General features: G+C 44.8%; 1 protein-coding gene across 1 annotated transcript; it reads right to left on the bottom strand.

Annotated features, from left to right (window-relative positions):
* Positions 1-277: 277 nt before the first annotated feature.
* VGLL3 (vestigial like family member 3) lies at positions 278-14,864 on the bottom strand. Its single transcript, XM_017731498.1, has 3 exons — positions 14,571-14,864; positions 8,885-9,385; positions 278-2,508 (listed from the first exon to the last, which is right to left on the bottom strand). Exons 1-3 carry the CDS (start codon positions 14,800-14,802, stop codon positions 2,465-2,467), a joined length of 777 nt encoding a protein of 258 aa, XP_017586987.1. The 5' UTR covers positions 14,803-14,864; the 3' UTR covers positions 278-2,464.
* Positions 14,865-15,101: the final 237 nt, after the last annotated feature.

Here is a 15,101-nt window from a genome sequence, read left to right as displayed (position 1 = left end):
GAAAATAAAAAACAAATCAGATTTTTTTTTCCCCTCACAGTATTTCTAATACTGTCAACATTCCTAAGTCAGAACTCAGATATTTCCTGAACTGTATTGTCCTGATAAGAAAGTGAACTGTGGCAGCTGGTACACCACTCCCTCTCATACAGTTTTCCCACTGCATTATGAATTTATTGACAAATCGAGGAGCTAGCTCCACCAAGGCAGCAATAATATGTAGAACTGTCATGAGAGTGAAACTTATTGAGAGAAAGAAATACTGATGGACTACAAAGACAAGGAAAAAACCCCACCACATTTAATTCATCATCCCAACACAGAGACTACAACGTTATTATTTTAAAGCAATATTTAAGCATAGTCCATTCAGCATTTATACGCTGTCTAAAACTTCAAATCAGCAAGGTAGGGACTTAAGGGTCTTGCCAAATTGTGATATAATCCTAATGCCTCCAATGCCAGCATGTCAAGCCCTCTCCCTTGACAAAGGAGAATGCTCAACACCTCATAAGATCAAATTCAAAAAGCCTGGAGGGAAGCAGCAGTGCAAGGAAGGAGCCCTGAACCTCAGAGTGGCATGCACTTCCCAACGCCCCCCTTCCCCTTTCACACACAGATCCATGTGGTCTCCACCTGACAAAACTATATTTACAATGCTCAGTGCCTTAAAATTAAACTCTTTCTTATCTCAGCCATGTGTTCGTATCTTGGTTTTTCCACTCGGCCGGTGCGTCTTTCAAACAGGGATGTCCGAGAGCAGTGGTGACAGAAATGTAACGCTTTGTAAGAGCCTCAGGAAATATTACAGAGGGACCCTGAGTGCACAGAGCAGGAAGGCAACATCTCTGAGCAACAGCCAGGATCCAGCAACCCAGGTCCTGATCCCGGGCCCACCTCAGTCCCATCTAAGCAGACGCTGACACTTGGAGTCCCCAAGGGCTGGGCACGGAGACTGACCCAGCTCCAGCCCACGGCTGCCCAGGGTGACCTCGCAGCCCTTACTCAGGATTTGATCACCCTGGCTCCAACTAAAGCCTTTATTATGCACGTCAGACCCAAGGCCCAGGCCAGGGGGGCTTCCCAAGCACAAGGCTGTGGTTCCATGTGGCCATGGTGCTTTTCCAAGGCCAGGCCCTGGCCCTGGCAGCCACCAAGCCCCGGTGTGTGCACGCTCGGCACGTGCAGCTGGTTACGAAACTGCAGAGCTGCAGCTGGGGTCCAGCAAGCCCCACAGCACAGCCGAGGTCAGGCAAACACATTCTGAAGTCAACAGGAGTTGAGAATGGTAGTGCTTTCCTTGAGCTGCTCAGCACATGGATCAGGCCAGTCGAAAAGCTTTTGTTTCCACAAGCCACACATTTTTATAAACCTGGATTTTTTTCTTTTTTTCCCTGAATATTGATGTTGTAAGTTACCACCTTGAAATGGCTTACCTGAAGTCCTGCCTGTACGATTGTACTGATATTTATGAGCACTATGAGGGGCCTGCAACATAACCCACAGGGCACTGGGTTCAACAGCTTCAATGGATCATAGATGAGGCCCATATTCGTGTCTGATTTAAGAGTATTTGGTCCATTTTGAAAGAATGGATGAGTTGGAAATGCAGTTCTGTAACTTCAAGCTTTGCTCTATACTAAAGGTGTTTGCAAGCTTCCGACAATCAGCACAGCACAAAACCACCTTTAGAAGCAAGAAAAACAAAAACACTTTTACTATAATCTAACACCGGGAAAAAATATTTGGCTGAAACTTCAGGTGCGAATTATACTTGCTTAGGCTAGAACAAAAGGACAAAAACATCAGAATCTAGTAGTGTGGAAACAAAGGCGTTTAGCTCTTTAAAAAGAAAGGAAAGATAGACATTTGAGGTAACAAACAAAAAAACCCAAAATGCACAAACACATCACAGACATCTAAAAATAGCATTTTATACATTTTTGCCAGTGCTTCTCTGAGAGCAAGTTCTTTAAACAGAACTTAACAATTTTACAATTTTTTTTAAAAAAATATGTCATCCTAAAATAGCCCATCAATCCTTACCCAAACTTTCTGTATTTCTACAAAAATAGATGCACAAAGAGCTACAAAATACTGTATTCCTGAAAGAAGGCGCACTGTAGTCAAGGGAGAGTCTTTTTCCTGACTATTGAGACTGTTCATAAAAATATCAAGCTGAACAAAACGAAACACTGTTAAAGGAGCAGAAAGGAGTTAGGTTGCCCAGCTGCAGCAGGCTCAGATGAGGAAAGAAAGAAAAGTTAGGTTTCTGGTTTTCTTCCAACACTGTGGGACCCATAAACGGCCTTACAAATAAAAGGCTCAATAGCAAAACCAGAATAGTTTTGGCTCTTCATCTTCATGTGTGTCCTTTGCTCCACGCAGAAGGAGTCAACCACTGCTGTATCACCCGCCCAGCTCTGCCGACTCCAGCTCTAGCTGGTCTTAATTGCTCTGCACTTCAGAACCAAGCAGTTTCCTTGCTCTTGTCCTGATGCTGTAGACCTACATTTCAGAAGAGAAAAGGGAAATAATTAATATTAGTAAATGCTAGTTAAATTAATAAATTCGATGGTTTTTTTCTTCCCCCTCCCCCAAGCAACTGAAGTAAAGGTAAACACGTTTTGATTAAAAAAATAAATAAACGAAAGAAAAATGAAAATTAAAAAAACCCCACAATATAACAGTTTAAAGGACTTGTTAGCAACAGTGTTACTGCTCCAAACTTTTCAGTTTATGAGAGGTAAGATTAAACCACAGTGAAGTTTGATTCTGGCTCAGGGAGCTCAGAAATGGTGATAAAATTCCTGTATGCACTTCCTTGGTTTGAGCTAACGCGGAGCATGGCACGGAGTGAAAAACCCCTCCAGAAAGGTCTGCATCAATTATCCAGTATGCAGCAGAGCAAACTGCCTGCCAGAGGCCAGCCACAGACACCATCTCCTCTAGAAAAGGCCTGAGACACTTCAGGACTTCACAGTTTCTGTGGCATTTTTACCTCAAAGAGGAGGGAGGGAAAATGTTCCTGCAACATGCTAAAAACCCCAAACAATTTCACCTACAGAGTGTAAGATTTTCAGCCAAGAATGGCTAGTGCTTCCACATGGGAAAAATTAATGGTTTTCAGCTTGCATTTGTTATAAGTTCCTCTAACATTTTCCTTTGTAAAAAGTGAGGACTATCTAATAAATGTGGTGCTGTGTTGTGGCTTTAGCATTATAGACTTGGAACTTGTGTTATAATCTGGGATTTCTCTGCTCCAGAGGGATTCAATCTCCTCTAGATTCACACCTAACAGGGCGTAAACCTCAAATCCAGACAAGAGACGGGGAGGTGAGGATTACATTTCCCCAAGATACATTCTTGCTCATTTATAGGGAAAGTAAAGGAGAGAGATGCAGGCACGTATATTTAGAGGTAGTAAGGCACTCAAGTCTCAACCATTTAAAACCTGCCCCTCGGTATTTTGAGGCAAGTAAACCACGTTTCACGAAATGAAGGTCCATTTCCCACTATAAATCATCATTCCTACACCGAGAGCAAAGCTCTACTGTGTCATCCTATACATTGCCCTGTGTACCAAGGCACCTGACCTGCTAAGAATTTAGGGTTAATTTCACCACTAGCTAACTCCAGGCCTCAATGATGTTGTAACCATCAGAGCTCCATGTTCATTTGATGTTCACCCTGCGAAAATTGGCAGATCCATGTGCTAGGCATGAATCTCGTTTCCATATCCAGTCACACAGTGAAACACGAAAGAAAACCCGTAAGTTTCCAGAAAGCCTAACAGGCATGGAGGGTTCAGATCTGACAGCTACCTCCTTGCATTAAGAGTACAAACAGTTAAATATTTAATGATGATCAACACTTGAGAGCTGAGCTGCAAAGCAATTAGCACTCACATAAAAGATGAGAGCATATGGCTCTATCCATGTGAGGATTCCCAAGCAGGGTACAAACACATGTATGTCCAGAAGTGAAGGGACAGGGAAAGCAGAGCCCACAGGTGTGGTGCACCAAACCTTGTTTAGTGCTTTCTGCTCCATTTCACATGCACTTGTACCTATTTCTTCAGATTGGAAAACTGGGATATCCCTCAGCTAGAGCATGCCTATAAAAACATGCTCAGAGGCTCTTTATTCAATGAAGATGTCTCCTTGTTGCTTAAGAGCTATTTGTTTCCCTGGCAGCATTGTACACAGACAGTCATAATGAACTGCTGTTAGTTCCCTTCAAAGCTCCCTCAAAGTTAGTGATGACAATTTGGGGCTATTTTTCCCCTGCTGCTTCCAATTTTTTTAAACAAAGATGATAAAAAAAAAAGAAAAAAAAAAGGGGAGTCAGACTGCAGAAACCTTTCAGAGCATAAAGAAGTCATTTAAGTTCACCAGTAGAGCACTAAAGGATATCAGAGGCAATGGAAACCTAGAAGAGAAACAGGTTATATGGTTCCTTGCAGCTTAAAAAAATGACACACACACCTGTTTAAGAGATCTTCCACCTGACAGCAGCAAGTGGCCGAAGAGGAATAACCAGCTGAACAGGCACCTTCCTAGGCAGGTGTCTTTGCAAGACACAAATAACTCTAACAAGGACGTTTAAGACATAGCTGTGGGCTCTACACAGCCAGAGAAAACAATCCAAAAAACCAAAGTTGCCCTATTTACATTTATGAATGTGAAACACTTTCCATGCCTTTTCCTCATTAAATTCCTATCTCCTTCAAGGCAAGGCCATCTGCAGTCATAATACAGAAACCAAGGCCAACTCTGGTACTCACCCAGAGCTTCCACTCGCAGTGGAAGTGCTGCAGTGCTTTCCTCTTAGCAAGGACATCCTCACTTGCACTGCATGAGCCAACACTGCCACTCCAGCACAATTCCCCTTCCCTAGGACACCAACATTAGAGCTAATTGCCACAGAGACATTCATTATGCAGGTTCTGTGGGAACATCTAACCAAATTTACTGAGTTGTGACAAACTTGTGGGATGTGTGTGAACAGAGACAAATGTACAGAAGGGTTCGGACTGGCCCCTCAAATTCCAAATTCAATGTCTCACACTGATGTACAGGCATTTCCAAAAGTGGAGTTTCCATAGTAAGTCAGGACTAAAGGCTGTTGATTGATTCACCTAAATTTGAAATTATTCATCTCAATGTGCACAACTTTACAGGATAAAGAATGTGCACCTTAATTTTAATAGACTTACAGGCATCACTCATGCCAAAGTCCTGCTTTGCTTTTAGTGTGCTGGGGCTGCAGGAAGCCTCCTCCAGCACATCTGTCCCACAGCAGGACAGGATATCCTCCTGGGCTCTGCAACAGCCAGGCAAGTTGCTCTGCTCTCCTCCCCAGGGACTCCCAGCACAGCCAGATCCCACTGCTCACCTGAAGGGCCTGGTGTGCAGGACAACCTCCCACCCTGCTCCTGAGGGATGCACTGATGGCTACAACCACCAGCAACACTGCAAGGTAGAAATTCCCCTCCTCAAGCTCTGATCTCAAGTGCTGGACGTGGCTTGTGCACCCTCAACGTGAGCAGGTGGCTTTAGTGGTGACACTGGATTATGGCTGCAGGCCTGAGCCAAAGGCAGCACTGGTGACAGCCCAACCTTGCTTTGCTTGACATCAGCAGAGCAAGGAACTGAGGCCTAAGCTCCAAACAATCTGTGCTTATTCCAATGTGATTATATCAATGCTTGACATGAAATGTACTTTTCTAGTGAGCATTGTAGCTTGTGCACTTTGGAAAGATGCTACACACCAGCAGACACAAACCTAACAGGTTTTAACAGCTCTTGATGCAGACCAGCATTTTCTTTAATGCCACTTGTACTGATACAGAAGCTTCTAAAAGGGTTAATTTGCAGCCTACACTGTGAGGATTAAGCCACATTTATGGCAATCAGGTAGCTAAATCCCTCTTCATCCCCCAAAACAGGACCATGTAAGTTCAAACAGATGTGCAAGACAGATCAATAGTTTGCCAGCTCTGTGAAGGGCGCTGTGCTGATGTCCCACACAATGTGTTCTGAAACATAAATTCCCAAACTACACTGTGCATGCACTGGGAACCTCCTCTTAACCTCTGAAGTGATTCAGCATCATCCATTCATGAGATCGATTATTTGGTTCAGCATGGCCGAGATGCAACGATGTAGCTGGAAGAGGCTAAGATTACAGCCAGCCTGCCCTGATCCCAACACTATCATTCCACATAATTCAGCGTGAGGAATTTTTCAAATGTTCCTATAATCATGCGACAGTAGCACAAGAAATGTGACCCATGGTATGCAGGGGAAGAACCAGTTTGTATCTAAAGGATTCCAAAAAGCAACGTCTAGACCAAATGAACTTCTTTAACATAAATCACCTGAAACTCATGGAATTTGATATATTAACAGCTCCACAGGTGATTTTCTCCAGGGATATACGAGCAAACACTTTCAGAACTGACATATTCTTGCCACTATGGCTTTACCCTACTCTGGAGAAACCACTTTATGTCACTAAAAGCCAGTTCACTCTCTCCAGGCCCTCGAGTTTGTAGCCTCTTAGCTGAGATAGCTGCTTCACGTTAGAGTGAGATGTAATGAAATGCTGTGTGATGTGGAGATTTATCCAGTATAATCCACTTTCCCTGGAGTGCAGATGAAGCAAGTGCTGGATGTGCCTCCGTGCGGTACTCAAGCAGGCCCCTCCTGTCCCCACACTGTCCCTGTGATGACACTGCTGGATGTGGACACAAAACACTGAGGCAATGAAGCTCCCTCTTCTCTCCACGCCTCAAGTGCCTGTAACCACAGCATTTGTCTCAACTGCATAAGCTGCAGGCAAGGCTGAAAAAGGAGCTTGGACTTCCTGCCCTTCCCAGCAAGCCTCTGCTTGGAAAGCACAGGACAGATGAGTGTGCAGGGGAAGAGAGCAAATAATTGAAATGTCACAGGTTTCCACTGCCTGCTGTGTTTCACTGCTTGCACCCTTGTTTCCAGAACTGGGGCTGCCTAACAGGGTTTTGCTGTTGTGTTTCAGTGTGTGACCCCTTTGAATAGTCTCAAACAAGTGAGATGTTGGTCTGCTGAGATTCTCTGTTTCTTCAGCCATACATTTCTCCTCTTTCTTCTCCCTCACAGGAACTCATGGACTAAAACCCACACATCAAGCATGGGGGAGAAGTTAATAGTTCAGATCTTTTCCACTGCCTACCACGCTGAGCAACCAAAAGACATGCCAAGGCACTGCCAAATCAGGATCCTGACAAAAGCAGCACCCAGTTGTACCCCTCCACAGGGATTTCCACAAGGAGCAGGCAGCACCAAGCCAAAGCTGCGTTTGTTCTCTAAGGCAGTGCTAAGACCCAGAGTCCTTTTTGAGGTACTTGCTCTTTAAAGAGAAAAACAACTCACAGTCTAGGCTGGACTTGTACCTAAGCCAGGTAGTGGTTTCTCCTGACTTACAATTCCTCATGCAGTTAGTTCTCAGTTCCATCCCCAAAAGGTTTAGTCAAATACCAGGGCACTGCAGCTGGACTGCTGGGGCTGGTCCAGGGGGAAGCGTCCCTTAAACCAGCGGCAGTGACAGTCTGCTTGTGCTTCAGAGAACGCAGCTCACTCCCCTTACGGAATTTGTCACAAAGGAAAAACTCAAGACCCCAGTCTGGTTAGACTATCATTCTGTACCCAAAAGCATAAAATATAATTATTCTTGTCTCGCTGGTATAGCTGGAAATGTTATTCATACATAAATTGTCCAGTATTAAGAATCCTAATAAGCATTTTCTTAATTTCACTGACATCAAGACAACAAGTGGCACAGTATTTAGGAGAGATTATTGGTTCCCAGTTGCTTTAAAAGGAAGAGAGGGAGATCTGTATTAGGTTCATAGTATTTCATCTTTACGAAACAGCTTTTTTTTCTCCACCCATTTGTGTCCCCCTGCCCACTAATCAAGGCAAAGAAGTGCTTCTCACACATGGAACCAGTCAGAGAGAGCTATCCAAAAGGGAGACAGATACTTTAAGGAAAAGGGAACAAAGCTACAAACCTAGTGTTTCCTCAATCAGATAACATACTGTCTTTAAGAAGTACTAATCTGCAAAGATCGCTGCTGGTGAGATAAATATCAAACAAAAAAAGGAGCCCTCGGTGGGGCCTATGAGCTCCAGGATGGACACACTGGGAACTGTCAGTCACCCATCACTTGACTGCAAGAAACTTCCAACACTGAGGGCTGCCAGGCTGCTCCTGATACTGAGACAAGAGCCTGCCACTCAAAGCTCACAGACACGGATGGAGCTCATGGTCTGCAGTTCATACTACAGACCTTGCAATAAAATGAATTTAACCCACAGGTCTCTGCCTAGACCCTATAATGTTTAGTCTGATGGTGAGCACAGCTCAATCAGCACCTCTACTCTCCATGTGACACCTGGATACTACAGAGGAAGGAAATGCTGAGCTGGTCCACCTCAAGATGCAGTCCTCATGTACTGCAAGTTATTAGTTCATTGGAGTTGTATGTTGGTGAATGTACATATGAACTAGCTGAACAAGCTGAGAACTTTCCCATGGAACCATAATTAATATTTTCCCACAAGATTTAAACAAGAACAAACAAACAAACAAAAAATGCAGATCATGTCTCAACTCATCCAGCTTGAATGGGACCAAGGCAGACAAAGGTCTCTCAGCAAAAGACAGGTGAGAGCTGGATGTTTCACAGCTCACCTGCCCTGACAGCAATCACAGGAGGGATTCCCCCCTGAAAATACATTTGGACATGGCTCTGAGAACCAGCCCAGCTCCAGCTGCAGGGAGCTCACATCTCTGCTAAAACAAGCCACACACACAAAAAAAAAAAATCAAACCATCTTACCTGTATCAAAGCCGAAACTTGGCACAATGTCCACGGTTCCGTGAAAGGCTCCAGCCCAAGCTGAGGTAGCGCTGGTGACAGCAGCGGGGTCTGACTTTGTCACGTCACACTGGGGAGCAGGAATCCTGGCGGCGCGCACCGACGGCACCAGCAGGGAGCCGTAGCGGGGGTCACGGTGCGAGCCGGGATGGTGGTGGTGCATGTGGGGATGAGGGTGATGGCGGTGCATGTACACATCGTGCATGTGTGCATACGAAGGGCTCACCTGAGATGCTAAAGGGTAATGCCAGGACTCAGAGGCAGCAGGGGGAGGAGGTGGGGCAGTCTGGTGAAGGCCGTGTCCTGGCCAGCTGCTGGGGTCTGGTGTCGGGAAGGTGCCTGGTGCAGTCACGGGGAAATCAGGGTGTACTCCACTTAAGCAGGGTGGAGGAGGAGGCTGGTAAGAGCTGGTCCAGAACGAGGTTGGGAAACCACTCCTCTGGCTTGAAATCGTTGAGCTTTCTGGTAGAAAGGAAAGAAGTGAAGCATAACTGAAGCTGAACAACACACTTCGTGAGAAAAACCCCACAATGATTTGCTACTCTCAAGTTTGTAATGCTGAACTTCAGCTTCCACAGTAACTACAGAATCACAGGACATCTGAAGCAGGAGGATTGTCTAGTCCAATTCCCCTGCTCAAGTGGGGTCACCTGGAGCAGGTTGTCCAGGACCATGTCCAGTCAGATTTTGAGTGAGATCCAAACACCACAGCCTCTCAAGAAAACTCCCCAAAAACAAAAACCAGCCTAAAAACCCCAACAAAACAAAAAGTTTTCTTGTATTCAGATGGAATTTCCTGTTTTCTAATCTCTGCCTATTGCGCCTGTCCTGTCAGCAAGCATTGCTGAAGGGAGCCTGGCTCTCCCATCTTCATTCCCTCCCATCATGTTTTTATAAACGTAAAATCCCCTCCAAGAAGACTTTTCTTCTTCAGGCCATAGAGTCAGAGCCCTCTCAGGACCTTGGTACAGGAATTGTGAGGAGAGGCTAACTCCTGCCCAGAGCAGAGCACATCATTTAGAAAGGCAGCTGCTGTGGTTGCAAATGCTTCTGAGGAGAGAGAACCAGCTCACACTGCAGAACAAGAAACATTTGGCTAAAAGAATACCTGATCTTCTCAAACTAACTGCATGCTTTGATGGGATAAAGGTCATATCTAACCCAGCTTATGTTAGTAGTCCCTTACAGAATGCACCATGATGCCCTGTACCCAATAGGAGCATACAAGCAGAACCATCTCTGTAGCTCAAACAGGTTTTTGTCAGAAATAAGACTTGCTGCTTCTTACAGCTAGGACTCAGCTTATATTTAAATGGATTCCAGTACCTCTACATTATGAAATCACATTCTAAAAATTCCTCTTTTGAAGAAGCAGTTAGTGTTTTTGATGTGTAGGAAAGTCTTGGCATCTCCATTCTCACAATCCTCTTGGCCAGCTCATGCTAGAAAATACTGCTCCATGCAATATGTCTCAGCTCCAACAGGATTTTTTTTTGGTCAAAGATGGAAACATAAAAATACAGAACTTCGCCTCTGATGAAAGAACAGTCATAAAAATAGCCTATGGAGAAATAAAGCCAGGGAAGTTTAATATTTGATGAGGCAAGGAATCCTCTGCTCCTCATAACTTTTGTAGAAGTATTTTTTTTTTTTTTAAATCACCTTTTGTTTTGCTTTGTTTAATAAGCAGCTGGAACGAGACTTGGGTGAAGACACCACTGAGAATGAACAGATTTCTTCAAACACTCCTGCCTGCCTCTGAACTTTGCTTATACAAAAATATTTAGGGAACAAAAAACTTAAAAGTGTTTTCTGACTGCATCACTAGGACACCCATGTCTCTGTTTTAAAATCCACTAAAACAGAAATTCTTCCACACATCAGTTGGCTTTGATTTAGGCAGTTTATAGACTCTGATTAACTTCCAATATTGGAAACAAACTTTGCAATTGTACCATGGACAAATGCAGAGGATGCTTTGTGCCAAAATGCTTCAGAGGCTGCAAGCTTATCTGGCAAACTGCACCCCAACATGGTTTTCTTCAAAAGGTTGTGTTGTTTTTAGCAATGTATTTCTATTGCAATTCATGCTTGGAAACTGGAGAGAGCTTCAAGCATCTTACAGAAGCCCCAGCACTCCTCCAAAATTGGTATAGTTCCTTGTTTGTAAACCATTCATTGTAAAAAGGGATTACACTGAGATGGCGAGTGTGTATGGCTTGTGCTGTTGGCAGCAGGGCCAACACAAAAAAAAATAAAAAGCCAACTTCATGTCCAGTCTGTTGCTTAACAGAGGAGCACAGCTTGACAATGCTCTGCCAGTATTCTGAAAAATTAACCTCTGTAATCAAGTTTTTGAAAACTATCTGGCTGTTATCTACATGGAAAAGCCCTAAATCCAAAGCACTGCACTTCAAAAAGGCACAGAAAACCACAAAGTATCTGCAGGACAGCTTTAATAACAGGAGAGAGCACTTTAAACCACCGAATTTGCCAACATGAATTCATCCCAGATTGCATAACAGCTTGGCTTTGCCAGTCATGCAGGAGGTCTAGGCCACAGAAAACATTTTTGGTCATCTCCATTTTTCAAACCTGTGCAGGTTTCACAAAGCCATCGGTGCTGTCTGGCTCTGTCACGGACCAGCCCGCACTGGCACCACTGAGTGTGGCCACCCTCACTGGGGAAAGGTCAGTCCTGCCACTGGAGATATAGGCTCCATCCAGGTTATACAAACATGCAGGAAGATTTCACCCACCCCGAGTGTTCAGGGATACCTGGCCTCCATGGAACATGCTGAAACAGCCTTTTCCACACTGTCCTTGAGCAAGGAAAAAAATAAAAATAAAAAAATCTCTGTGCTTCCATGGCCTTTCGGGAGGCATTTAACAAAAACTGTCCGCCAAGAAAGATAATACAGTTACCACAATTTCCTACCCTAAGTACAGGGAGGCTGGGACAAGGCAACATCCCAGGGACCACGAAGTTGTGGCTGATGCAAATGCTCACGGTGGCCAACCCAAATGTTCATGGTGGCCAACCCAAATGTTCACAACACACACTGGAAATATGCCAGAGGTGCACACACTGGGAGGGATAGAACGTATAGAGCTTTCTCTAGTACAACATCAGCTCTCACTTAAGGCAAGAGGGGAGAAAAGTAAGAAAAAAAAACAACCCAACGCTTTCAGCAAGGAAAAACATGTTTATAAAAATACCATTAAGGTAACATTAGTGTCAAGGTATCATTAGCACCTGCAAAAGATTTCAGGCAGCTACACCTACAATTGAATATTCATATTAGTTGAGCCTGTCATAAGGCTTTTTTATTTTATTAAAAAAACAGTTTTCAAATTAATTTTAGCCTAAACTGATCAGCAGTTTCAACATACAAATGATGAAAACTTGCTCTTTTCAGAACAGGTTCTACTTTTTACATGTAAGCAAAATCCCTCCTCAGAACAAACAAAAAAAACCCCTGAAATATCACCTTAATGATAAAGTCAGAGTTTGCACTTTCATGAGAACACCTTAAAAAAAAAAAAGAAAGAAAATAAGCATAAAAAGATAAAAAAAAAAAGTTAAAATCATTGCTAATCCCTCCTTTCAGAGTGGAGAAAATGCAGTTAGCTGGGGAGCCAGTTCATGCTCACACATTTTCCACTGAAACCTGTACCTCCCAAAACAGCGATTGCAAAAGCGTTTTTCTTTCTCATTTATCTCCGAGTAAGAAACTGACAGCAATTCTGACTACCCATGAAGGTTATTTATGGAAGAACTCCAAGCTAATGATACTTTAACTTCTTTAGGTAATGGGATACAAATTCACATTCGTGTGCTGTAACTGAGCATCTTTGCCACCGTGCGTAAACCAGAAGACCAAGCTGTCAGCGTTGTTCCTTCTCCATTGTTTTCAAGCAGGAATATTTCAGAAACCTATTTGGGCCTGATAAAGCTCTCTTCTCTGAAGCTGCAAATGCCCTCAGCTCTCTCAGCACCCAGCAGCCTCCCCAGGGATTTCCATGACCCTTCAGCAGGTGCAGGGGAGGCACAGGGCGTATCTCCTTACTTTATTCCCGGAAGATGTTCAGGACACGCAGACCTCCATTCCCCACTGAGGGCATGGGGCACATGGGGTTAGGAGGCAGCACGGCTGGAGAACCCTCACACCAGGCTACCCATGTCCCCTGCAGAGTCCTCTGGGGCTGGTTGTGAAACCACAGGGGGAGACAGGGAAAAACAACAGGGTATGTCTGAGGCCAAAGGGGAGACGCGCAACCCCACCCACGGAACGTCCCCAAGCTTGCTGAAGAGGGCTTGCTGTGGGCATGGGGTCTCTGGGGACTGCCTTGATCCCATTGCTAAAACATTTATAGCCTGTCTGGGCCATTTATAAATGCTCCAGTCTCCTTTTTAGTAAGCATAGGTTCAATCCTGCTCTCAGTCGAGTCAACGGAAAATTTCCCATTAACGTTAATGGTCCCGGCTCAAGCCATAAATTCCTCTAGCTCCCCAGCCACTTCTACTGACCTCTGCTTAAACTTCCTCAGATTTGTCATCATCCTTCTGGAAAGCAAATCCTTCTGTGCTATTTTTCTCTTCACAGTTGTTTCCAAAAATCCCATCTCTCTTTAGGATCCGTGGCTTTCATCAACGCAGTCTCACCTCCACATCACTGACTAGGAACACCACTGCTCCTGCTCAGATCCCACCAGTATCTCTCTCACCAACCCAGTGTAAGGCCATTGCTCACCATGCTTAGATTGCATCCCTCTGCCAGTCCACATAAGGATGTGACCAGAAATAATGCAGCTGTGGGTAACTGAAAAAACACCCAGACTGCCACATCCAACAAAATGGAAACAGCATCTCACTGTTACACTTTTTCCTGTCACCACTTCGGAAATCTCGTCTGTAAGGGCGACCTAGTGCCTCTGGCAAGATCTGCTCTTTGTCACATCAATACATGAAACGTATACAAGCATTTATGTGCATAACAAGAGGTAGGCGCTGGGACAGCGAGTAAATGCCTCACAGAACCTACCACATTTCTGCTCCCTGCTTGGAGGCAGAATAATGTCATCCCCATTTTACACCCAGCAAGCCATAACATCATCTGTACCTCTCCCACAAGCAGGCTGCAATGGAAAGCACCACGTGGCTGCAGCCACAGGAGCCAGGGCTTGCCCCTCACCCTACTCCATCCTGTGCTGGCTCCTCCCCACCTGGAAAGCAGCCGTGGACAAATCCTAATCACCTGGCAAAGTCACTCAAGAAGGCTGCATAGGTTTCCTTCATGTCCAAGGCCAGGATCCCAAACAGCTTTGCTCTTGCCTCACAGGCCAAGTTTCACACTTGGAGCTCGAAAAAAAAAAAGCCTCCAACCTTGCAGCAGACGTTTGTGAAGCCACGTGAGCTCTGCCCCCTCCCACCCAGCCCCTGGCAGAGACAGGATATGGCAGGAGCGGGAGACGCCTGCTCCTTCCATGCCTTTGGCTGCTCTCTCCCCCTTTAACACCTCAGATCACTCAACCCAAGAAGTTCCTTGGTTCTTGGAGATTTGAGGGGGATTTTTCCACCTCCACAGAGAAGTAAAATTTCAGCTGCAATGCAATGTCTGTTACTGCAACGCAGCCCAAGTCTTACCTCTCCACAGAGGATTCAGCCCTGCCTTGCTCTTGGAAAGGGCAGTCTCTGAATTGAAGCTACTGGCTTGGCTCAAAGCTCTTGAGAAGTGTTCATCCACCACTGAACCAATGTCTCCCTGGAAGTAAGTGAACAGGACGCAGCGAGAGTTCAGGTACTCCATCTCCGCAGGCTGGTCTTTCTCATCCTCCTCTTGCTTGCTGGGAAGGGTCACTTCCAGAGACTCCTGCATCTTGTTGTACACAGCTAACTTCTTCTGGGATCAGAAACAAAACAAACAAGAGATGTATCAGTGATGGCATTCAGTGGAAGCTCAACATATGGCTTCCTTAACAAAATATAACTGAATACATTGAATATTCATTACATGATTTAAGTTGAGCTACCAGGATATTTCACATTGGCATTTCACAAAGAAGAGAATACCAATGCCCACTTAAGAGTCTCTATTCCTCTCACACACATGGACCTGCTTCTCAGGCATGTTTCACAACCACCACTTACCAGCACCAGCTTTCACTCAATACTTTC

The sequence above is a fragment of the Corvus brachyrhynchos genome, unplaced genomic scaffold (genome assembly GCF_000691975.1).
Source record: "Corvus brachyrhynchos isolate BGI_N302 unplaced genomic scaffold, ASM69197v1 scaffold152, whole genome shotgun sequence".
NCBI classification, from domain to species: Eukaryota; Metazoa; Chordata; class Aves; order Passeriformes; family Corvidae; genus Corvus; species Corvus brachyrhynchos.
Note: the sequence above shows the minus strand (reverse complement) of the source record. Positions and strands in the feature narration are given on the sequence as shown.

Coding starts and splice junctions, on each gene's coding strand:
- VGLL3 (XM_017731498.1), bottom strand. CDS start 14,802: ATGCAGGAGTCTCTGGAAGTGACCCTTCCCAGCAAGCAAGAGGAGGAT. Junction 9,386..14,570: donor GCTGAATCCTCTGTGGAGAG/GTAAGACTTGGG, acceptor CCTTTCTACCAG/AAAGCTCAACGATTTCAAGC. Junction 2,509..8,884: donor AAGTTTCGGCTTTGATACAG/GTAAGATGGTTT, acceptor TCTGAAATGTAG/GTCTACAGCATCAGGACAAG.